The sequence below is a fragment of the Anguilla anguilla genome, chromosome 6 (assembly GCF_013347855.1).
Source record: "Anguilla anguilla isolate fAngAng1 chromosome 6, fAngAng1.pri, whole genome shotgun sequence".
In the NCBI taxonomy this organism is placed as follows: domain Eukaryota; kingdom Metazoa; phylum Chordata; class Actinopteri; order Anguilliformes; family Anguillidae; genus Anguilla; species Anguilla anguilla.
In genome coordinates, this window is record NC_049206.1 from 60,526,760 (window position 1) to 60,549,843 (window position 23,084).

Here is a 23,084-nt window from a genome sequence, read left to right on the forward strand (position 1 = left end):
TATATTAGCAGCATAGTCACGCTCCCGAAAACACACTTTTCGTGCTAGAGGACTGAGAGAAGATTACCCTGTGGAGATGTCGGCTTGCGATGTCTGTATTGATTTAGCAGCTGAATCTAGCTTAGTCAGTCAGGAGGTGGAGGGAGATCAATCCCACAATGCTCTGCTTCTCCCCATTGGCGGTGTTCAATAAGGGATCAGAGAAGAGCGCGTGGCTCAGAGTGAGCGTCAGGGGTCCCGATCGTTTCGAGGGAGTGCTGTGTCCTCCTCGAGCCTCTAGTCTGAGTCATTCTGGGACGTTAATTAGGAATCTGGAGTTTCTAATTAGCAATCAGAAAGCCCAAATTACGCAATTACAAGCCATTCAGCGCTTTTAATTGGTGCTTAAAGGACACAAATTGGTGTAAAAAAAATATGTTCAGCTCAAGTGTGTCCTGTTAGGAGCTGAGGAGAGAAGACAGAAATCCAGTTTTTTTGTGTGTGTGAGAGAGCTGTAGTCTTCATGTAAGGCTTTTACTCCATTTCCCAGGAGGCCAAGCTGCGTGAGCTGCTGGACGTGGGTAACCTGGTTGGGAAGATAGAGAACCGGCAGCTGACCGTGGTGAGCGGTCCAGACATGGTCAACATCACCTACCTGAACTTCATGGCCTTCCAGGAGGATGTGGCAAAGGTACGTGCACTCACCTGTTCCCCTGCTACGCTACACTCTTAAAGAAACAAAGTAAGAAAAAATGCCTATAAACACTTGTTACTGGGGTGCTACCCTTTATAAACATAACATCGTACCCCTAGCCAGCAGTATATGATTAATCTGTTCGGTTTTTGTTTGTAAAATGTACTTATTACACAAATGTTATGTTTTTAAACTTTCAGGGTTCGTTTGTTCCTTGAACAACACAGATATTCCTATGAAATGTATATTAGACGAGTTCATATTCGCTGGCAGACTACGCTTGTGCTAGTGGCGTTCAGTGTGGGTATTACGAGGCCAAATGCATGTTTGCTTAGTTTCGTGTGGAGTTATTACTGCACACAGCGTTGAGAGGAGAGGAGTAATCTTGAGCTCTTTCTGGATGCTGCGGGCACAGAAAGCCGCTCAGCCGGAGCGGGTCTCCTCGTAGGGGCGAGCAGGAGCGCTGCTGAGAGGTTATTCCAGAGACGAGTCGCGCCGGAGGGCCACAGAAACGCGAGTCACTCATTAACACAGAGGGGAGACCAAGCCCTGCAGCCCCGGCCTGGGAAAGGTCGCTTTTAAAGGGAAAACGCAGCTTAGCTCGGCGCAGCGTAGCGCCCAGCGCTACACACAGATCTCACACTGCAGCATAGCTTAGCACAGCGAAGCACCCAGCGCTGCACACAGATCTCACACCGCAGCATAGCTTAGCGTAGCGAAGCGCCCAGCTCTACTCACAGATCTCACACCGCAGCATAGCTTAGCACAGCGAAGCACCCAGCGCTACACACAGATCTCACACCGCAGCATAGCTTAGCACAGCGTAGCGCCCAGCGCTGCACACAGATCTCACACCGCAGCTTAGCTTAGCACAGCGAAGCACCCAGCGCTACACACAGATCTCACACCGCAGCATAGCTTAGCACAGCGTAGCGCCCAGCGCTGCACACAGATCTCACACCGCAGCATAGCTTAGCACAGCGAAGTGCCCAGCGCTACACACAGATCTCACACCGCAGCATAGCTTAGCGTAGCGAAGCGCCCAGCGCTGCACACAGATCTCACACCGCAGCATAGCTTAGCACAGCGAAGCACCCAGCGCTACACACAGATCTCACACCGCAGCATAGCTTAGCACAGCGTAGCGCCCAGCGCTGCACACAGATCTCACACCGCAGCTTAGCTTAGCACAGCGAAGCACCCAGCGCTACACACAGATCTCACACCGCAGCATAGCTTAGCACAGCGTAGCGCCCAGCGCTGCACACAGATCTCACACCGCAGCTTAGCTTAGCACAGCGAAGCACCCAGCGCTGCACACAGATCTCACACCGCAGCATAGCTTAGCACAGCGAAGCGCCCAGCGCTGCACACAGATCTCACACTGCAGCTTAGCTTAGCACAGCGAAGCACCCAGCGCTGCACACAGATCTCACACGTGCTGCGTGCATTTACTGATTACTCTGAATTACACAGGTTTCTGGGGAGGGGAGGGGGGTGCCGTATCTAACCGCTTCTAATATTTAATGACCCCCCCACCCTTTTACCCAGTGGGGTTCTGGGGGCCAGTGGTCAAACTCTGGCTCTGTATGATTTACTTTACATTTGATACGACGGCTTAAAGATGGCGGAGTGTGTGCTTCTGCGTGTGTTTGTGAAGCAGAACAGCGCCGCTCCGCAGGTGCCAGACACCTGACTCCTGTCTGCTCCAGGTGAGCACAGCAGCGTATGACACGTTACTGGCCCCTCAGGGCCAAACTCAAACAGCGGAGGTGCGTGCCCAAACGGTCGCGCCCGCTGAGCTGCATCTCCTCGCCCTCCTGAGGGCTGTCCGGTCGCTGTCCGCTGCTCTGTGTGAGGATGGAGCTGGCTGCTGCTCTGTGTGAGGATGGAGCTGGCTGCTGCTCTGTGTGAGGATGGAGCTGGCCGCTGCTCTGTGTGAGGATGGAGCTGGCTGCTGCTCTGTGTGAGGATGGAGCTGGCCGCTGCTCTGTGTGAGGATGGAGCTGGCTGCTGCTCTGTGTGAGGATGGAGCTGGCCGCTGCTCTGTGTGAGGATGGAGCTGGCTGCTGCTCTGTGTGAGGATGGAGCTGGCTGCTGCTCGCTCTGTTTCCCGGAGTCTGACGCTCGATCGCTCTAGTGTGGACTCTGGCCCAACAGCGCCTGTGGTCGCGCTGCCCAGAAGTCTTCTTCAGGGTTCCCGGAGCTGCCGTCAAACTCTGTGTGTGTGTGTGTATGTGTGTGTGTGTGTGTGTGTGTGTGTGTGTGTATGTGCGTGCGTGCGTGTGTGTGTGTGTATATGTGTATATGTGTGTGTGTGTGTGTGTGTGTGTGTGTGTGTGTGTGTGTGTGTGTGCGCGTGTGTGTGTGTGTGTGTGTGTGTACCCCTCTGCAGGAATGGGCTGAGGAGCTGTTTAGCCTGGCATCTAACCTGCTGGCTCAGAACATGTCCAGAGAAGCCTGTTTGGAGAAAGCGTGAGTATTCCTGACTGAGCTGCTCTTACTGACTGACCCAACCCCTGACTGAGCTGCTCTTACTGACCCAACCCCTGAGACACTCTGTGATAGACCCAAATTCCTCACTGAGTCACTGTTACTGACTGACCCAACCCCTGACTGAGCCACTGTTACTGACTGGACCAACCCCTGACTGAGCCACTCTTACTGACTGACCCAACCCCTGACTGAGCTGCTCTTACTGACTGACCCAACCCCTGACTGAGCCACTCTTACTGACTGACCCAACTCCTGACTGAGTCACTCTTACTGACTGACCCAACCCCTGACTGAGTCACTCTTACTGACTGACCCAACCCCTGACTGAGTCACTCTTACTGACTGACCCAACCCCTGACTGAGCTGTATTTACTGACTGACCCAACCCCTGACTGAGCTGCTCTTACTGACTGACCCAACCCCTGACTGAGCCACTCTTACTGACTGACCCAACCCCTGACTGAGCCACTCTTACTGACTGACCCAACCCCTGACTGAGCTGCTCTTACTGACTGACCCAACCCCTGGCTGAGTCACTGTTACTGACTGACCCAACCCCTGACTGAGCCACTCGTACTGACTGACCCAACCCCTGAGACACTCTGTGATAGACCCAAATTCCTCACTGAGTCACACTGGTTAACTCACCCAAACTCCTGACTGAGCTGCACTTATTGACTGACCCAACCCCTGACTGAGCTGCTCTTACTGACTGACCCAACCCCTGACTGAGCCACTGTTACTGACTGACCCAACCCCTGACTGAGCTGCTCTTACTGACTGACCCAACCCCTGACTGAGCTGCTCTTACTGACTGACCCAACCGTTGACTGAGCCACTCTTACTGACTGACCCAACCCCTGACTGAGCTGCTCTTACTGACTGACCCAACCCCTGACTGAGTCACTGTTACTGACTGACCCAACCACTGACTGAGCCACTCTTACTGACTGACCCAACCCCTGACAGAGCCACTCTTACTGACTGACCCAACCCTGACTGAGTCACTCTGTGACTGACCCTACTTTGCAGTTCAGGGGTTCCAGTACATGTTGACCTTCTTTTTTTAAATCTTACAGCCTCTAAAATGACAAACTGTGAGTCAATAAAATAATCAAGGCTTTACATCTTTATCCGGCATCTGCTATGGGCCTCAGTGCCCTGTCCATTTAACACACCAGCGCATGATTTAACATTCATCTTTATTTAAACAGGAATCTCCTTTATAAGGGAGTGAGAGCCGAGAGGCCAGCTCAGTAAACGAACACAAACATGGAGGCTGAGCGAGCTCTTACTGTGGGCCTGTAGCAGAGATTCATGTTGTGCAGTGTGAATATGTAATAAGTTTCAGTGATCATATTACCAAGCACATGTAAATCAGACATAGTTTGTTTAATCTGAAAGCCTAGAATATGTATTTTATGAGCTATGGGACTATAAACAAAAGACCATGTAAACAAGGGGAAAGTGTTCTTTCCATTTTGCTCAAGAGACCCTGGAACTGTTTCAGGTACGATAGTTTGGTTCAGCTCTCCAACGTCCAACTGTTCTGATGTCTCTCTCTCACACACACACACACACACACACACTTTCCATATAAACACACACACACGCACACACTCTCACACAAACACACACACATACTCACACACAAAACACACGCAAGCACGCATATGCACACACATACTTTCCATACACAAACACACACACTTTCCATACACACGTGTGAACACGCAAGCACGCACACGCACACACATACTTTCCATACACAAACACACACACGCACACACACACACTCGCACACACACACACACACACACACACACTGAGCTCCCTGCACATCTGCAGACAGTATGTCAGGGTTTAGAGTAAACAGCAGTGTGTTCCTACGGAGCGCGCTCAGTGATGCGTGCCCTCTGGCCGCTACCTTACCTCTGCTCTAGCTCCCCCTGCTTTGGCCACAGCGCCTCCTGCAGGCCGGGGGAGAAATGACCTCTTGTCTCCAGGGTCAGTGGAGGGAATGTAGTGGAGTTTTACCCACAGTCCTCTCGGGCATGGGCCGCGGTTCAGCGGCCTTGCGGGGCGGGGAAACAGGCGCTGCAGTTCGTTTAACCATTAGCATGTTTTGACTTTGCTCCCAGCACACACAGCGTGTAATGAGCATTCATTATTTGTGAAAAGCCACTTATCACACAGCGCAGCCGCACAGCTCCTGCTGCACGGCCTATTTTTAGCTCTGTCATTGTGCCTGTGTCTGCCCTTAATGGCTCTGTGGAGCGGCTGGATCACCTGCCAGACACACACACACACACACAGAGACACACACACACCTACACACACACACACAGAGACACACACACACGCATTCACACACACACACATACACACACAGACACACACACACCCCTGCACACACACACACACTCATACACACACACACACACACACACACAGAGACACACACGCACACACACACACACACACACACTCATACACAAACACGCAAGTACACACACACACACTCATGCATATACACACACACACACACACACGCGCATTCACACACACACACACACTCATACACACACACACACACACACACACACACAGACACACATGCACACAGCCCTTTCTCAGAGTGGCATGTTGTGTTGAGGTGCCGTTGTTATTCGGTGTGCACTCTAACAGCGTGTTGAGTAACATGGCCGCTCTTATCTCCCACACGCAGATACACACGCGTGAAGCTGCAGCTCAATCCGGAGGGACGCATTCCTGTAAAGAAGTAAGTCCACGTCTGCCACGGGACTCTGCTTTCACTTACATTTATGGTCCTCTGCATTATTAACCACAGCCATTCAGATTACAGCAGCTAGTGCCGTATGCAGCTTGACTTCAGTGTGCAGTGCCTTTTTATTCTGTATTTTCGTGGTGTAAGATGCACAACGCTGGAGCAGGTACCTGCTGGAGATCAGGATGGACCTGCTAGGCTAATAATCATCACACTCTTCTGATAGACACGCTTCTGCAGAGTTTCCCTTCAGTGTGGAAATGTGCAGTCCTCCAGTGTTGTGTGTGTTAGTCAGTGTGTAAATGTTCACTCCTCCGGTGTTGTGTGTGTTAGTCAGTGTGTAAATGTTCACTCCTCCGGTGTTGTGTGTGTTAGTCAGTGTAAATGTTCACTCCTCCGGTGTTGTGTGTGTTTGTGTATTTAACGGCCTGTCCTCTTCTGTCTTGCAGCATCTTCCGGATGTTCAGTGCCGATCGAAAGCGTGTCGAGACGGCGCTAGAGAACAGCAGTCTGCCATCAGGCAGGGTATGGCTTACTCAAGACTTACTCAGAGTTTACTAAAACCTTACTCAGGACTTACTCAGGGCTTACTCAAGCCTTACTCAGGGCTAACGCTAAGCTTTACTTTACTCAGGGTTTACTGGGTGGGTTTCACGTCTCTTTGGTCTGTGAGCTCAGTGGCTGTGATAGTCCCTCTTCACTGATATTAATGAGAGTCACAGAGAGTCACAGACTAAAACCGCACCCTGTTAAAAACACAGAACTGGAGGGCGCAGAAGCTTTTCTCTGTTCATAATGTGGTCCTCATCGCAGTTTCTTTGTGTGTGCCACTAGCCTGCCCTACCTCACTGAGACCACACGCCTACACAGCAGGTGATTAGTGTGGGTGTGTTTTTTTGTCAGGATGTTTCATTAATAAATAGATAAAATTAATGATGGTGCTAAGATTCCCATGTTTCCTTTTGTAAGTGTTTTTTATCCCCTTAAGGGACTCTGTGGGAGTCTCTTGGTATTCTTGCCGAATGTAGCAGTGCCATCAAAGCTTTTACCATCTTCAGCAAATTACACAGTGACAGTCTCACACTGAAAACAAAGACCAGCAGGGCAGCTCTTTTCTTAACTCTTACCACGGATTTCTGCAGTTATATACCACTGATCTTTACAGTCATATACCACTCATCTCAGTACAGTTATATACCACTGATCTCAGTACAGTCATATACCACTGATCTCTACAGTCATATACCACTGATCTCAGTACAGTTATATACCACTGATCTCTACAGTCATATACCACTGATCTCAGTACAGTTATATACCACTGATCTTTACAGTCATATACCACTCATCTCAGTACAGTTATATACCACTGATCTCTACAGTCATATACCACTGATCTCAGTACAGTTATATACCACTGATCTCTACAGTCATATACCACTGATCTCAGTACAGTTATATACCACTGATCTCTACAGTCATATACCACTGATCTCAGTACAGTTATATACCACTGATCTCTACAGTCATATACCACTGATCTCAGTACAGTTATATACCACTGAACTCTGCAGTTATATACCACTGATCTTTACAGTCATATACCACTGATCTCAATAATGATGTGGTATGTCTGAAGTTTTGGTACTATTTATAGTCAAGGGTGTTTTGGTTTAAGAGGTAGAGGTTTTCACTGCCTCTTCTCTTCTCTGATTGGTTGTTTCCCACAGAATGACTCCATCCCACCTGAGGATTTTACCCCTGAGATCTACAGAGTCCTGCTCAACAGCATCTGCCCCCGGCCCGAGATAGACACCATCTTCTCTGAATAGTAAGAGCAGCGCCCTTCTCCTCTCAAAAACGCCTCCTGTCACACCTCCTCCAGGGAAGGAATATATGTACAAGTGTATTTATATTCACACTTTCTACACACATGAATAACCCCTCCCCCCTCCCATCACCGCACCCCACTCCACACTACCCCATACCCCACACTACCATCACCTATAAGGAACATATACAAATCATTAATCCACCAAAATGCATTCTGCTTGATAAACAAGCATGTCAATTATCCTAATAATCTACTGGCAAGTAATTACATCCTTAATTGCCTTATTATGGTGTGTGAACTTATTTTGTTTTGTTGTTTTTTTACAATGATGCGTTGTTTTTATTGTCTTATAGCCCTTTCTTGAGTCTGTGCTGCTGTTATTTCTGTGTGGTTTTTATTGTCTTATAGCCCTTTCTTGGTCTGTGCTGCTGTTATTTCTGTGTGGTTTTTATTGTCTTATAGCCCTTTCTTGCGTCTGTGCTGCTGTTATTTCTGTGTGGTTTTTATTGTCTTATAGCCCTTTCTTGCGTCTGTGCTGCTGTCGTTTCTGTGTGGTTTTTGTTGCTGTTCACTGGGCTGTAAAGTGCAGCCTTTGTGTTGTGCAGTTAGTATTCAGGCCAGTGTTCCTCACTCCTACAGGTGAGGTCATATTTCAGCGGTTTGGGAGGCCAGTTTTTCGGATCAGTAAAAGGCTCCAGTGTTTCTGCTCCATTCTACTGCTTGTTATTCAGGTCATTTGCACTTAGTGTTGCTGGTCTTAATGGCCGAGGAAGTATCTTAGTGTAAAAGAATCAGCCCGGATGAATAAAGTGAATAAAATGGGTGATAATGAATAGTCCGCTCCACGCTTAATGGAACGAGTTTTATGTTGTTCTGGATGGAAGTCGTAAACGAATGAACGCACAAGTGAATGTAAGCGTCTGTCCCTGGGTTAACATCGGCCTGTTCAGCTGCCAGGGTCCGTACAGGGAGGGTGGTTTAGCTGTGTGTTCCACGGTTTTGGCAAATTCCCACATTAGTGCGGTATTTTCTTCCTGTAAAGAGTGAAAAGGCCATTTGTCAGTGACCGGTGAGTGGGAAAGGGCATGCAAAACACTTGTGTGTGAAACAGGCCGCTCTAGCATGTGAAACAGGCCGCTCTAGTGTGTGAAACAAGCCGCTCTAGCGTGTGAAACAGGCCGCTCTAGTGTGTGAAACAGGCCGCTCTGGTGTGTGAAACAAGCCGCTCTAGCTTGTGAAACAGGCCGCTCTAGTGTGTGAAACAGGCTGCTCTAGTGTGTGAAACAGGCCGCTCTAGCGTGTGAAACAGGCCACTCTAGCATGTGAAACAGGCCGCTCTAGCTGGCGATACGGGTCACTAAAGCTCTTCACTGCAGGGCGAGAGCGCTGGTCTGCAGCCTAATGCAATCAGTGAAAATGAGCGCAGTGAATGATAACATTTATGAGCCCCATTAAAGCAGCTCCAGAGAGAGGAACCTGCACCGGGGCGCGGGAGGAGATGAAGCCGCCGGGCCTGATTTTACAGCGTTTTATTCTCTCCTTAATGAAACAGCCAATCTTTGATTTTTAATTTCCCAGCAATTGCACTGAATTTATGAGTTAAGCAAAAAACAATCCATATTCCATCAGGAGCCTCTCGGTGCGTATTATCGGTGCGTATTATCTGTGTTATCTCTGCTGTAGCGGTAATGTGGGGTTCTGTTAGGGTTGGGTTAGTTCAGCTCTGGTTTGGGGGGGGGGTGGTGGTGGGGGGTGGGGGAGGTTGCGGGGGCCGGAGGAGCAGGCAGAGAGGTCTAATGACTGTAACTGGCTCTCTGACACTCCATGAAATAGAGGGAAAATGGCTGCAGCGGGGGAGAGGGGTGCAGACAGAGCTGGGGAGGAGAGCATCGATTTCTGCGCGTCCGGTTCAGCCTCCCCCCCCGTGTCTGCGCTGGGCGACAGCGGCGTGATCGCTCTGAGGAAGCCGCTAGCGTGGGCTGCGGACGCGAAACGCGCTGCGTCTGAATGGAACTACGCTCCTGACACGCGCCCCCGCGTCTGCCTCCGTTTCCCATCATCCTCAGCGGGGCCAAGAGCCGACCCTACCTGACCCTGGAGCAGGTGACGGAGTTCATAAACAACAAGCAGCGGGACCCGCGCCTGAACGAGATCCTGTACCCTCCACTGAAGCCCGAGCAAGTGCAGCAGCTCATCGACAAATACGAGCCCAACGACAACCTGGCACAGAGAGGTGAGCCACCGTTAAAACCCCCCCTAAACCAACCTGGCAACCCCATACATACGAGCCCAACGACAACCTGGCACAGAGAGGTGAGCCACCCTTCATACCAGCACCAACCTGGCAACCCCATACATACCAACCCAACACCAACCTGGCAACCCCATACATACGAGCCCAACGACAACCTGGCACAGAGAGGTGAGCCACCGTTAAAACCCCCCCTAAACCAACCTGGCAACCCCATACATACCAACACAACACCAACCTGGCAACCCCATACATACGAGCCCAACGACAACCTGGCACAGAGAGGTGAGCCACCCTTAATACCAGCACCAACCTGGCAACCCCATACATACCAACCCAACACTGACCTGGCACAGAGAGGTGAGCCACCCTTAATACCAGCACCAACCTGGCAACACCATACGTACGAACCCAGCAATGACCTGGCACAGAGAGGTCGTCCCCCATTAATACCAATTTACCTCCAATCTGGCAACCCAGTTCATTCCAGCCAACCTGGCAACCCAATAAATAACCTAGGTGCATCCATGCGCGAATTTAGTAGAACAGTGTTAAGATACACACCTTTGACTAATTTTGGGGGTATTTAGAGATTTTTCATCAGTAATCAGTGGCTTGATTGAGGCAGTTTGTATTCAGGTATCCAGCCTGTCTGTAACTGTGCGTCTGTGCGGTTCTGCTGTACCAGCTGAGATTTTAACCCCGCCCCTCGTTTCTCAAGTGTTATGCCCTCCCCCCCACCTGCCGGGGGTCGTTGCCCCGGTAACGGAGTCATGGAGGATGAATGTGATTGCTTCTCGCGGGACACGCCCTGCGGCGGCCTGACGAAGCAGGAGGAGACGCCGGTCACTCCGGGGACACGCCTCGGCACTCAGAGTAATTGAAAGCAGCGTCCGTGTTCGGCCTGCTGTGGATCCCAGCGTGGCATAAAGCACATTACTGCCAAACGCCTCTGCCCTCCGCACCTCACAGTCTGCCCGGCCCGCCCGACCCGGCCTGCTCAGGACAACTGGCCTCGCTCACGTCCTGAAACAAATAAATGAGTCAGAGGCATCGCCCGGGCCGCTCTGTCTGCCAAATCTAGATTAAAGAGCTTCGGTACGAGAGAGTATGTGTTTACTTATTTCAGTCCAAAAAAATGTGGGGGGGGGGGGCTTGTTTACTTGTCAATGCTGGGCCTGGTGGGGGGGGGGGTGTTTTAAGGAGGACATCTGACAGTATTGATTGTAGAGCATCACAGGTTCTCTATAACAGGGGTGTCCACTCCTAACCCATCAGTGTGAGTGTGGAAACAGGCTATTGTTCTGCCCAGCGCTGAAAAACACCCAGTTCAACGATTCAACTGGTCACGGTGCTCAGTCAAGGCCTCTCTCTGTGGATCAGCTGTGTTTGAACCCTGTGCCCACTCTGGCTCTTCTGGGTTAGGACTGGACCTTGCGGCTCTACCGTAACCAGATGGTGGGCACCTGCCCTCCCATCCATTCCCAGTGCCGTTGCTCTGGGCTCCACCCCCTTGATTAATATTCATAACATGCGTGAAATCTGATGGTTTCAAATTGGTATCAGCGGTAAAGAGTCTGCAGATCTGGTGGCTGTAGAGAATCGCTGGAGATCGCCGCTCACGCCTGCTGACTGTCGTATGTATTCCATCAGCTGATTGGTCGAAGTGATCACGTTCTCTCCACAGCGTCAGTTTGCTTGGGCTGATGGTTTGAGAGCATGAGAATGGTTCAGAATGTGCTGTTCCGTGAGGTTCCTGCTGTTCAGGGTGTGATATTCAGGCAGGCGCCTTCTCTTACAGGCGCATTGTGGCGTTTCCTGATCCGCTGTTTATTTGACTCCTGGGAAAGTGAAGTCAGACGTTTGGTAATTCACTGTAGCGCCTGTGTTCACCTCCCCTCAGTCAGAGGGAACGAGGTACTCAGGAAGCGAGCTGCGAAGCGTTTTGTCCTGTTTTTGTTATTTTTTCTCGTGGCTAGCGTTCATTAGCCTGCAGCGTTTGGAATGAGCTGCCCGCGCGCGTGTCTGACCGTGAGATAACGCTGCCCAGCGACACGCCGCATCTCCTCCTTCCTGTGTCTTAATACCCGAAACATGACCCCTTTAACGGGCCCATTAAGCTGTTCGGCCCGTGCCAGAGACTCTCAGAGCTCTGTGTTTTATTTTGTTTTTTTGTGTTCAGGCGAGCGCCGCCGCTCTCGGGCCCTCACCCCGTTTGACCCGCCGCCAGAACCGCCGTTTGCGCCTGATTTAGGAATCTGGACCCGTTCTCTCCCGCTGCGCCTCTCTGCCCGTTTGAGTCCCTTCCGCTCCGCTGGCTGCCTCCTGCATACCGCGGCCCACTTGTTTACGTGCCCCCCCCCATCCTACAGTCCCCCCCCCCCCCCCCCCCCCCCCCCCCCCCCCCCCCCCCCCCGTCGCATCGCCGTGTCATTCCCTCCACTGTCCACTGGGGGCGCTGCGCCTCTCTGCTTGTTTGAGTCCCTTCCGGTCCGCTGGCTGCCTCCTGCACACCGCAGCCCGCTTGTTTACGTGCCCCCCCATCCTACAGTCCTCCCCCCCTTCGCATCGCTGTGTCATTCCCTCCACTGTCCACTGGGGGCGCTGCTGCGCAACCGTGTGTCTTCCTGTACTACAGCTGGCCAATCAGAGAGATTAGAGTCAGCCCCCTGTGGAGTCGTTACCCAACAGTGCGCCGCTGTCGGGATACGACGGGTCCGGTGGTAATTAGGGTGGAAATTCTTCTGAGGACAGGGGGGGTTTTAATTAGAGAGGAGTGGGGCGGGGAGCGTGCTGTCCAGGGACTCTTTCTCCTGTGCGGAATGTGATGATGTGACGGTTAACGGCCGTTTGCCGTTCTGACGGCGTCCCCGCAAGATGAGTCTGCGTCGGGCTCTCTCTCCAGATTCTCCGCGCTAACGATCGCAGATTAAAGGACGTGTCAGCAGAACAGAAAGAGGTGCGTCGCTCATTAGACGCACTGAAGTGCGTAAGTATTAGGAGCCTGAGTTTGGAGCTCCTTCCCCTGCTGAAGACTCAAGGCACACTGTCTGAGTGTATTAAAGTTTCTCATCCTGCTCAGCTCTGCTGATTGGCTTCACTGTCCAGCCAGTCACAGCCAATCAATCAGAGCCTCTAAGAGAGCAGGAGCTGTGTTTCCTGATGGACATTGGAACGCAAGGTTTTCAAATAAATCAAGATTGATTGATTGATTGATTGATTGATTGATTGGTGAAATGAGATTGACTGATTGATTGATTTGTGAAATGAGATTGACTGATTGATTGATTTATGAAATGAGATTGATTGATTGATTGATTTGTGAAATGAGATTGATAGGTTGTTTGATTAATGGGGTGATTGATTAATGGGCTGATTGATTAATAGGGTGATTGATTAATGGGTTGTTTGATTAATGGGGTGATTGATTAATGGGGTGATTGATTGATGGCGTTTATGTTACAGGGCAGATGTCGGTGGAGGGGTTCTCCCGGTACCTGAATGGAGAGGAGAACGTGGTCATTCCCCCCGAAAAGCTGGACCAGAGCGAGGACATGACCCTACCCATGTCCCACTACTTCATCAACTCCTCCCACAACACCTACCTCACAGGTAACCTCGCCCACAACACCTCCTCACAGGTAACCCCGCCCACAACACCTCCTCACAGGTAACCACGCCCATAACGCCTGCCTCACAGCTAACCACACCCATAACACCTATCGCACAGCTAACCCCGCCCACAACACCTGCCTCACAGCTAACCACACCCATAACACCCTCCTCATTGGTCATTGTACTGGTGTGCTGTACTGGTGAACAGGAACTCTGCTGTTGGGAGGAAGCCATCTCCAGAGTGTGATTCATTAGATCACTGGAGCCATTGTGGCCAAATCGTAAAGTAACAGACACAGAAGCCCCAGTGCACAGGGAAACAGGTTCTCTGCTGCAGGGCATCACTGCTGCTGAGAGACAGTTAGAGACACTGCAGTACAGCCACACACTGCTGCACAGACACACACTGCAGTACAGACACTGCAGCACGGACACACTGCAGTACAGACACACTGCAGTACAGACACTGCAGCATGGACACACTGCAGCACAGACACACTGCAGTACAGAGCTACTCTGCTGTACATCAGTCATATGAGAGCAGCCTGGCTCAGTGTGTGCTGTATGATGAATGTTGGCACTGTTGAGCGGGTATCAGACACTGTGGCTAACGGCACCCCTGGCAGTGCCAGTGTTCCTGATATACTGCAGCCCCGCCCCCTCGCTCTCCCCCACAGAGCACATACTGCCTGTGAGAAATCACGGGAAAGCGCGTGGGCTGCAGGCCCCGCCTCTCAGCTCTCCTGACGCATGCGACAGAGCGGTGGGGTGTAGGGGAGTCTGCGGTGGGCTGGGTGTGGGCTGGAGGGCGTGGCTCAGCCAGGTGTGTGTGGGCGTGTCTCCACAGCGGGGCAGCTGGCAGGTAACTCCTCGGTGGAGATGTACCGGCAGGTTCTGCTGTCCGGGTGCCGCTGCGTGGAGCTGGACTGCTGGAAGGGCCGGACTGCCGAGGAAGAGCCCGTCATCACGCACGGCTTCACCATGACAACGGAGATCTCCTTTAAGGTGCGGGGTTAAGATAGCGAGAAGATGGCGAGAGGTGATCGTGTGAGGTATGAGTGAGCGGTATGGTCTATTCATGCAGTGGAGTGTATCGTTCAGAGTTTAATGCATTTTTGTATGGTGAATTTAAAAACAAGAAGATAATGCCTGACGTTGATTGTGTGCGAAGTTACATCTTTTTAAACGTGCTGTCAGGCTGTTCTTTACAGAGCTGCTTGCAGTGACACATCCGTTCCCATACAGGATTTGGGTGTTTCACTTTTGGCCAGAGCCCATCATGATGGGTGTGTGTATTATAGGTCACTTTTTAAATGATAAGAGAACATCTGTTTGGTTTTATGTCGTTTTTCTCTTTGTGCAGGAAGTCATCGAGGCCATCGCGGAGTGCGCCTTCAAAACCTCGCCCTTCCCCGTCATCCTGTCGTTCGAGAACCACGTGGACTCGTGAGTCACAGCGCCCCCCCTCGCACCTGGTGCCCCCGCCGCCACCATGGCGGCCAGGAGCGGAAAGATTACCGTGGATTATATAACTGCGCTTCCTTAACATGGATTAAATAACTGCGCTTCCTTAACATCGTCCTGCCCTGCCAGGCCCAAGCACCAGCACACACACACACACCGCGTGGCACCGCATTAGCAAACTGCTGGCGCACCACTTTACTGTTAGCGGTGAGGGGTGTACCCTGCGTGACCTGAGCGTTTGAGCGGAAGCCAGCCGAGCAGCTGGGCCCGGGGCGAGCGTCATTACAGGTTAACAGACGTTTGCTGCCGCGGTCATGTGTTAATACTGTACTCATGGCCTGTCTCTGTTTGTGTGCGGTCTGTAATCGCCCCTGTGTTAATACTGTACTCCTGGCCTGTCTCTGTTTGTGTGCGGTCTGTAAGGTGCCCGCTCTCTGTTTGTCTTGCATCGCAGCCCAAAGCAGCAGGCAAAGATGGCAGAATATTGCAGATCAATATTTGGCGATGCACTTCTCACCGAACCACTGGAAAAATATCCTGTAAGTACATGTGTTCATGCTGTCTCAGTAATAACAGTGCCTGCACTGAGAACAAGGGTCCTCCCACCCCATACACACACACACACACACACACACATACACTCACACACGGACGCATGCATGTTAATACACAAACACACGCACACACACACACAACCACACAAACACATACTTTTCTAAGTGTATAGCAGGGACAACCTGTTGGATACTGCTTTGTGGACACACACACACACACACACTGTGTAACCCCTCTCCCCCTTCTATCATCACTCTTCATCATGTGAGTTTATCTGCACACGGAGAGCCACATAAACACCGAGTACCAGGCCAAAGTAAAAAGGAAATGTGGAACCCAGAATCCAAAAGCTCCCCACTAGCCCCCCACCCCCCCACCTCCACCCAGTCACCACATCCCTCCCCCCCCTCCCCTCCAGTTCTTGGCAAATCCTTTATCTAGCTTCCTGGTTTCCATGGGTACCAGTGAAAGCTTGCTTTGTGTGCTGGAAGTGGAGCAAGCCCGTTCGTAAGAGCCACTTCCTGTGCGCTAGCGGCGCCACCGCGCTAATCTTTCGGCCCGTACCTGCTGACGGCCGCGATGGGGCCGTATCCATGGCCCGTCGCCAGGGCCATCGCCATGTCAACAGCAGGCCAGCCCTACGAACCCCCGCCGGCCTTTTACAAGTTCCGCTGTTATCAGCCCTCTGCTGGGAGACAGAGGGAGAGAGAGAGAGAGAGAGAGACAGAGAGACAGAGAGAGAGAGAGGGAGAAAGAGACAGAGAGAGGGAGAGAGAAAGAGACAGAGAGAGGAAGAGAGAAAGAGACAGAGAGAGGGAGAGAGAAAGAGACGGAGAGAGAAAGAGACAGAGAGAGGGAGAGAGCAAATAAGGTAGGAAATGTGATATTCTGTGAGAACAGCATGTTGCACACAGACACAGACACACACAGACACACACAGACACACACACACACGGGCACACACACACACAGACACACACACACACACACACGGGCACACACACACACAGACACACACACACACACACACGGGCACACACACACACACACACACACACGCTCATGCTGATGTTCCTCCTCAGCTGGAGGCGAGTGCTCCCCTGCCCAGCCCCCAGGACCTGCTGGGGAAGATCCTGATCAAAAACAAGAAGAAGTCGCACAAGTCTGAGGGCAGCGGGAAGAAGAAGCTGTCAGAGCAGACCTCCAACACCTTCAGCGACTCGTCCAGCGTGTTCGAGCCGTCCTCGCCCAGCACAGGTACTGCACCTGCGCCCCCATGCAAAAACACTGCGCCCCCATACACACTGCTCCCTCATACACACTGCTCCCTCATACACACTGCGGCCCCATACAACACACACTGCTCCCCCATACACACTGCGGCCCCATACACACACTGCTCCCTCACACACACACTGCTCCCTCATACACACTGCAGCCCCATACACACACTGCACCCTCACACACACACACACACACACTCCACCCTCACACACACACACACACACACACACACACTGCACCCTCACACACACACACACTCCACCCTCACACACACACACACACACTCCACCCTCACACACACACACACACACACACACTCCACCCTCACACACACACACACACACACACACACACACACTCTCCCTATGTGGCCCTCTGAAGCCCGTCCCCGTGCTGAATTGAGCTGTCTGTTTGTGTGCCTGTCCGTCATCCACCATTTGCTGTCATTGTGTTCCCAGCTGAATGACAGATGGGGACATAATCAATACTGTTCTAACTGAATCGCCGGGCCGTCAATCACTCAGGCAGAAGTAAACGATCCGGTCGTTCTTTATTTCACACCGCCCCCTGGTGCTGGTCACTGGTACTGCATGCCTGCTGTGGGCTCATTGGCTCAGCCGAATATTCCCCTGTGTGTGCTGCTTTGCATTTCAATCTTAATTGCCTTCCATGAATTATAATGAGCTGTTAATTGTTTTTGATTCAACACTTTAACTATCTAATGAGGGATGAGTTAGTTGAATCAGAAACAGGTATTCATGTTGAAAAGACTGAATATCCCATATTCATTAGGGACATTTAAGCAGTCAGATTCGATCTTAAGAGTAGAGATGCTTTCCCTTTCTCCGTTGTGCTGTGGGAAGGGATTCCTTCTGAAGCAGTTTTACAGTTTCTGTTGATTAATTGATGGACCTACAGCTCCTGTAGTGAAGTTCTAACTGTTGAAAGTGTGGCCACTTGGGTACTGAGTTCACAGACTAAATAAAAGATTGAGCCAAACCTGCATTATGTTAAAAATCTGTTCTAGCAAGAAAATGTGCAGCAGAAAAGCAGCCCCCCCGGGGGGACTCCCTGACTGCAGCAGCAGGCTGGGCGTGACCTTGCTGTCCAGTCTTCTTGTAGAAACTATTTAATTTTTCACATTTTTTGTCCTCAGCTGACCCTGATTTCTCTTGTCTGTCTGTCAAATTCTCCACCTGCCAAACTCAAATGCACAACTTTGTGTAACAGACTTAAATATTTTACTCTGCGCTGAGCGGTAGGGGAGAAGAGGGGCTGTGTTCTGACTGACTGACTGAGCAGAGTGAGACTCTTGGTATCTGCTTGAGCACATCATGCAAAGTTGTGTGTTTTTTTATTTTTATTTCTCCATTGTGTCTTTTGTGTTTTGAAAGTTTTGGACAGGAAGAGGAAGGAGTGAAGGTTGAATTATTGTGAGGTGTGGTTTTTTACAGAAAAGGGAGGGGCCAGTTATTGATGGGTGGTGCTAAATGTTTGGGGGGTGGAGCTGAATTAAGAGCAGATAGATTTTAATGATGAGAGGGGCGGGGTTTTAATGAAGGGGGCGGGATTCCTTAATTCCCACACACAGGATCCACCAACCTGGAGATTCCAGACTCCGCCCTGCAAGCCAGTCAGGAGAGCAATGACCTCAAACCCCACACAATCAAATCTACAGGTGAGAGACCCCCCAAACCACCAAGATGTCTGCTGTTCCTCATGAACAGAATGAATTATCCAAATTGACAAATAAAACAGAACAGAAATGAAAATTCAGCAGGCAGCCCATTGGCTAGCAGGCCATGTGAGGTACAGTCATTCATAAAAACATCAAAGGCCCATTCAGTCCAGCACAGCTCTATGGTTCAGCCACAGTACCTAGATCAGTAAAAAAAACTGTGTCTCTTTACTTATGAATTTCTCACATACATTTAATAGCACAAGCTCTAGATGTTCACATTTCATGTCATGTTTTTTAGTATTTGTAATTTTGTGTTTAATTTGTTTTGTGTATTATATGTGATAAGACAAGCACAGATATGTCTCCTGTTTCTCATGTGCTAAATTAAATCACTGCAACAACGGAAGTGATTTTCTGGTACATTTCTAATGAATAGGCAAATCTCCTGGTTTGGTCTGCTTTGTGATTGGCTTGAGTGCCCTGTTTTCTGATTGGCTCAAGCGCACAACTGTCTGCTGTCATCCTCATTTGCATTCCAGTAGGTTATTTTCTCCTGTCCCTGCTGATCTGAGTCTCTGCTTATGGGCAGGGATAGGGGTGTGGCCAGTCAGCGAAGTGGATCACTCACGCAAACACATACTCACATACAAACACACGCACATACAAACACACACACACGCTCATTCTGTCACACACTCTTTCCTGTTTTATTTCTCCCTCTTGCTCTCTCTATTAGACACACACACACACACAAACACACACACACACACACACACACACTCAGAGGTTAATTTATCATTTTATGGCGTGAGGTCTGGGCCTCGCCCTGATGCTGGAGATGGCGTCGGGCCCGGAGAGGATGCAGAATGAGCTTCTGCTTCAGTGGGACGACAGGCTGGAATTAGTCAGTGAATTAAACATCAGCGCTGTGCTCCAGTGTGTCCCGAGCCTTCGCTATGCAAATCACGTCCTCTACGCAAAATGTGTGCTGGACAAACACCGAGACAGGCAGCCTGTGCCGTGGGAATTCCTCTCTTCACATAGCTTTAGCCACCATTTCATCAAGATTTTATTTTTTTATCTTTTAGGAAAGTACTTGTGAAAAATGTAAGTAAACGGCTGCTTTTGCTAATCGAAGGAGAAAGTGCATTGATGTTGGCGTGAGCTGAGACAGACCTGGGTCACACTATTGCTATTCGAAATATTTCAACTCTTTTGGTAAAAAAAAAAAAAAAATCCCTGTAGATCCAAGAGAATTTTCTGCAAAACACAAGGAGTGCAACTGTGAGAGAATCCTGTTCCCTCTGATCCTGGGGAAGGTGTGTTTGTCATGTTCCCTCTGATCCTGGGGAAGGTGTGTTTGTCATGTTCCCTCTGATCCTGGGGAAGGTGTGTTTGTCATGTTCCCTCTGATCCTGGGGAAGGTGTGTTTGTCATGTTCCCTCTGATCCTGGGGAGAGTGTGTTTGTCATGTTCCCTCTGATCGTGGGGAGAGTGTGTTTGTGCAGCTGCGGCGGTGTGTGAAGGGTTGTAGTGCTCCAGGTGAAGGTCTGGTCCGCAGGCCAGGCCTTATTAGGAGATACTGGCCTGGGGCCCAGAGACGAGGCCTGGCCTCCAGTGCACTCCAGACCGGTCCTGTTTCCACACGCTCTCCCATCCCTGTGCATCAGGCCGTATATCCCAATTACGCCCCGACAGCACTTGATCTGATTACACTGTCCTGCTCAGGAATGCTGTGTTGGATCCTGTTGTTGGGTTCATTGGGCGGGGGGGAGGCGGGGGAGGGGGGGCAGGGAGGGAGCGGCTGTTCTTCGGCAGGACCCCCCCCAGATAGGCGTACCATTAGTGTAGCATTCTCTGGAGTTTAATGTTCAGGTACTTCAATATGAACTTATATGTTAAATATTATTACTTGCATTAAATGATAAATCATGAATCATTGATCACCCGGCAGATGCCGGATTCTGTGGGACGGTTGGATTGGTTTCAATTAAAAGTGTGAAAACAGCTGACCTGAAGCCACCTGTGTGACCTTTGACTTCTAGGGGAGGCGGAGGCAGAGAGCGATGATGACGATGATGAAGACGACGACTCTAAAAAGTCCTCCATGGATGAGGTGTGAAACATTTCTCCCTTTTCCCCCATTTTACTGAATAATATATTATTGTATATGGTATTATGTTAAATTGTACGTTATTAATAGGGGATTTAATTCTGAAGACATAAAGGTAGAGTAGTTAGATTGTGTAAGCTGGTGCCTGTCCACCATGGCAGGTGAAGGTGTTTGTTATAGAACACCTGTGCACAGGTGACCTCAGCTGTGAAAATCCCACCCGTGTGACCCCTTACTGTGAGCCCCCAAAGCAGAGATCCAGAGCAGTGTGTCTGACAGCCTGAGGAGGATTCTCCGTATTCATCTTTTTAGTTTAGCAGAAAGTCTCCTGGTTCTGTAAAGAAGCTATTGTTAACCTGGGGCTGTGTTGGTGTGGTGAGCCTGCCCTCTAGTGTCCATTCTGAGAATAGCTCCATCCCTGTTGTAAGGGACCATCTCTCTGAATGTGTTTAATTCAGCCAGCTGGTCAGTGAAGTTACATGTCTTACTTGGAAATTTAATCATTGAAGTTACACATGAAGCACCCTTTCCTCAGCTAACGCGATTGGCCTGTCACTTCAGTGTCTCTGGCCATGATTGGTCAGTCTCTCTGACTGGTTCATCTTTTTGTCCCTGATTGGTGGGTTTTATCCAGGGCACAGCAGGAAGTGAGGCTTTTGCTACAGAGGAGATGTCCACCCTGGTCAACTACATCCAGCCCGTCAAGTTCAACAGCTTTGAGGCTTCCAAAAGTGAGTGTTAATTAAAAACCAAGCTGTATTCCTGGGTAAATACACAGCTGTGTGACTGAGTAAATACCCATCTGTATGACTGGGTAAATACCCAGCTGTGTGACTGGGTAAATACCCATCTGTGTGACTGGATAAATACCCAGCTGTGTGACTGGGTAAATACCCAGCTGTGTGACTGGGTGAATACCCAGCTGTGTGACTGGATAAATACCCAGCTGTGTGACTGGGTAAATACCCAGCTGTGTGACTGGGTAAATACCCAGCTTTATTAATGTGTAAAATACTGATATGAATGTTTGTTTTGCAGAAATCAACCGCAGCTATCAGATGTCTTCATTTGTGGAGACCAAAGCCCTGGAGCAGCTCACTAAGTGTCCTGTGGAGTTTGTGGAGTATCCTTCCAGCTCATATACACATGATTTATAAATGCCCGTTCTGCTTAGCTTCAGCACTAGCCAAGCCCAGCCCTGCTTAGCTTCAGCACTAGCCAAGCCCAGCCCTGCTTAGCTTCAGTGCTAGCCAATCCCAGCCCTGCTTAGTTTCAGTGCTAACCAATCCCAGCCCTGCTTAGCTTCAGTGCTAACCAAGCCCAGCCCTGCTTAGCTTCAGCGCTAGCCAATCCCAGCCCTGCTTAGCTTCAGTGCTAGCCAATCCCAGCCCTGCTTAGCTTCAGCGCTAGCCAATCCCAGCCCAGTGTTTGTGTCCGTAACCCGCTCTGCTCAGGTACAACAAGCGGCAGCTCAGCAGGCTGTATCCTAAAGGAACCCGCGTCGACTCCTCCAACTACATGCCCCAGGTCTTCTGGAACGCTGGCTGCCAGTTAGTCGCCCTCAACTTCCAGACGATAGGTAAGGGAGCCAATCAGAGTTCGTCACAGTGTGACATCACAGTACACTTCACCCAGTAAACTCTGAATAATACAGTCTGCAGCTTTCATGATCAGTGTTGTGTGGGTTATATATTACTGTTATTTCTTAAGCTTGTTAAAACATACAGCACTGCCTCTTGAGTAAAGTGCGTTGGGTTTATGCTGTTTCCTGGTGTGTGTGTGTTGTGCTGCAGACCTGTCCATGCAGCTGAACCTGGGCATGTTTGAGTACAATGGGAAGAGCGGGTTCCGGCTCAAACCGGAGTTCATGAGGCGCCCAGACAAGCACTTTGACCCCTTCACTGAGAGCACTGTGGACGGGATCGTGGCCAACACTTTATCAGTGAAGGTGAGAGTTTACTGATCGTAACATTACCCACAGACACACAGTGACTATGTCTACAGCACACAGTACACCTTCCACAGACACACAGTGACTGTCTACAGCACACAGTACACCTTCCACAGACACACAGTGACTATGTCTACAGCACACAGTACACCTTCCACAGACACACAGTGACTGTCTACAGCACACAGTACACCTTCCACAGACACACAGTGACTATGTCTACAGCACACAGTACACCTTCCACAGACACACAGTGACTATGTCTACAGCACACAGTACACCTTCCACAGACACACAGTGACTATGTCTACAGCACACAGTACACCTTCCACAGACACACAGTGACTATGTCTACAGCACACAGTACACCTTCCACAGA

General features: G+C 50.4%; 1 protein-coding gene across 5 annotated transcripts in view; it reads left to right on the forward strand.

The window, feature by feature from the left end:
* Positions 1-23,084, forward strand: part of LOC118230603 (1-phosphatidylinositol 4,5-bisphosphate phosphodiesterase beta-1-like) — a 112,370-nt gene that overhangs the window by 61,076 nt on the left and 28,210 nt on the right. For 4 of the 5 annotated variants that reach the window (XR_004765887.1, XM_035423745.1, XM_035423746.1 and 1 more), the window contains exons 4-20: positions 530-670; positions 3,069-3,148; positions 5,898-5,951; positions 6,407-6,482; positions 7,688-7,788; positions 9,858-10,024; positions 13,508-13,654; positions 14,505-14,662; positions 15,021-15,103; positions 15,576-15,660; positions 16,759-16,933; positions 18,552-18,638; positions 20,687-20,757; positions 21,389-21,485; positions 21,793-21,877; positions 22,209-22,333; positions 22,548-22,702. Coding sequence is in view for 4 of the 5 variants with exons in the window: in XM_035423745.1 (XP_035279636.1) it covers positions 530-670; positions 3,069-3,148; positions 5,898-5,951; positions 6,407-6,482; positions 7,688-7,788; positions 9,858-10,024; positions 13,508-13,654; positions 14,505-14,662; positions 15,021-15,103; positions 15,576-15,660; positions 16,759-16,933; positions 18,552-18,638; positions 20,687-20,757; positions 21,389-21,485; positions 21,793-21,877; positions 22,209-22,333; positions 22,548-22,702 (1,887 nt within the window). In the remaining variant the exon portion in view is untranslated. The remainder of the gene's footprint in view (positions 1-529; positions 671-3,068; positions 3,149-5,897; positions 5,952-6,406; positions 6,483-7,687; positions 7,789-9,857; positions 10,025-13,507; positions 13,655-14,504; positions 14,663-15,020; positions 15,104-15,575; positions 15,661-16,758; positions 16,934-18,551; positions 18,639-20,686; positions 20,758-21,388; positions 21,486-21,792; positions 21,878-22,208; positions 22,334-22,547; positions 22,703-23,084) is intronic. The other variant, XM_035423747.1, reaches the window with a different exon arrangement.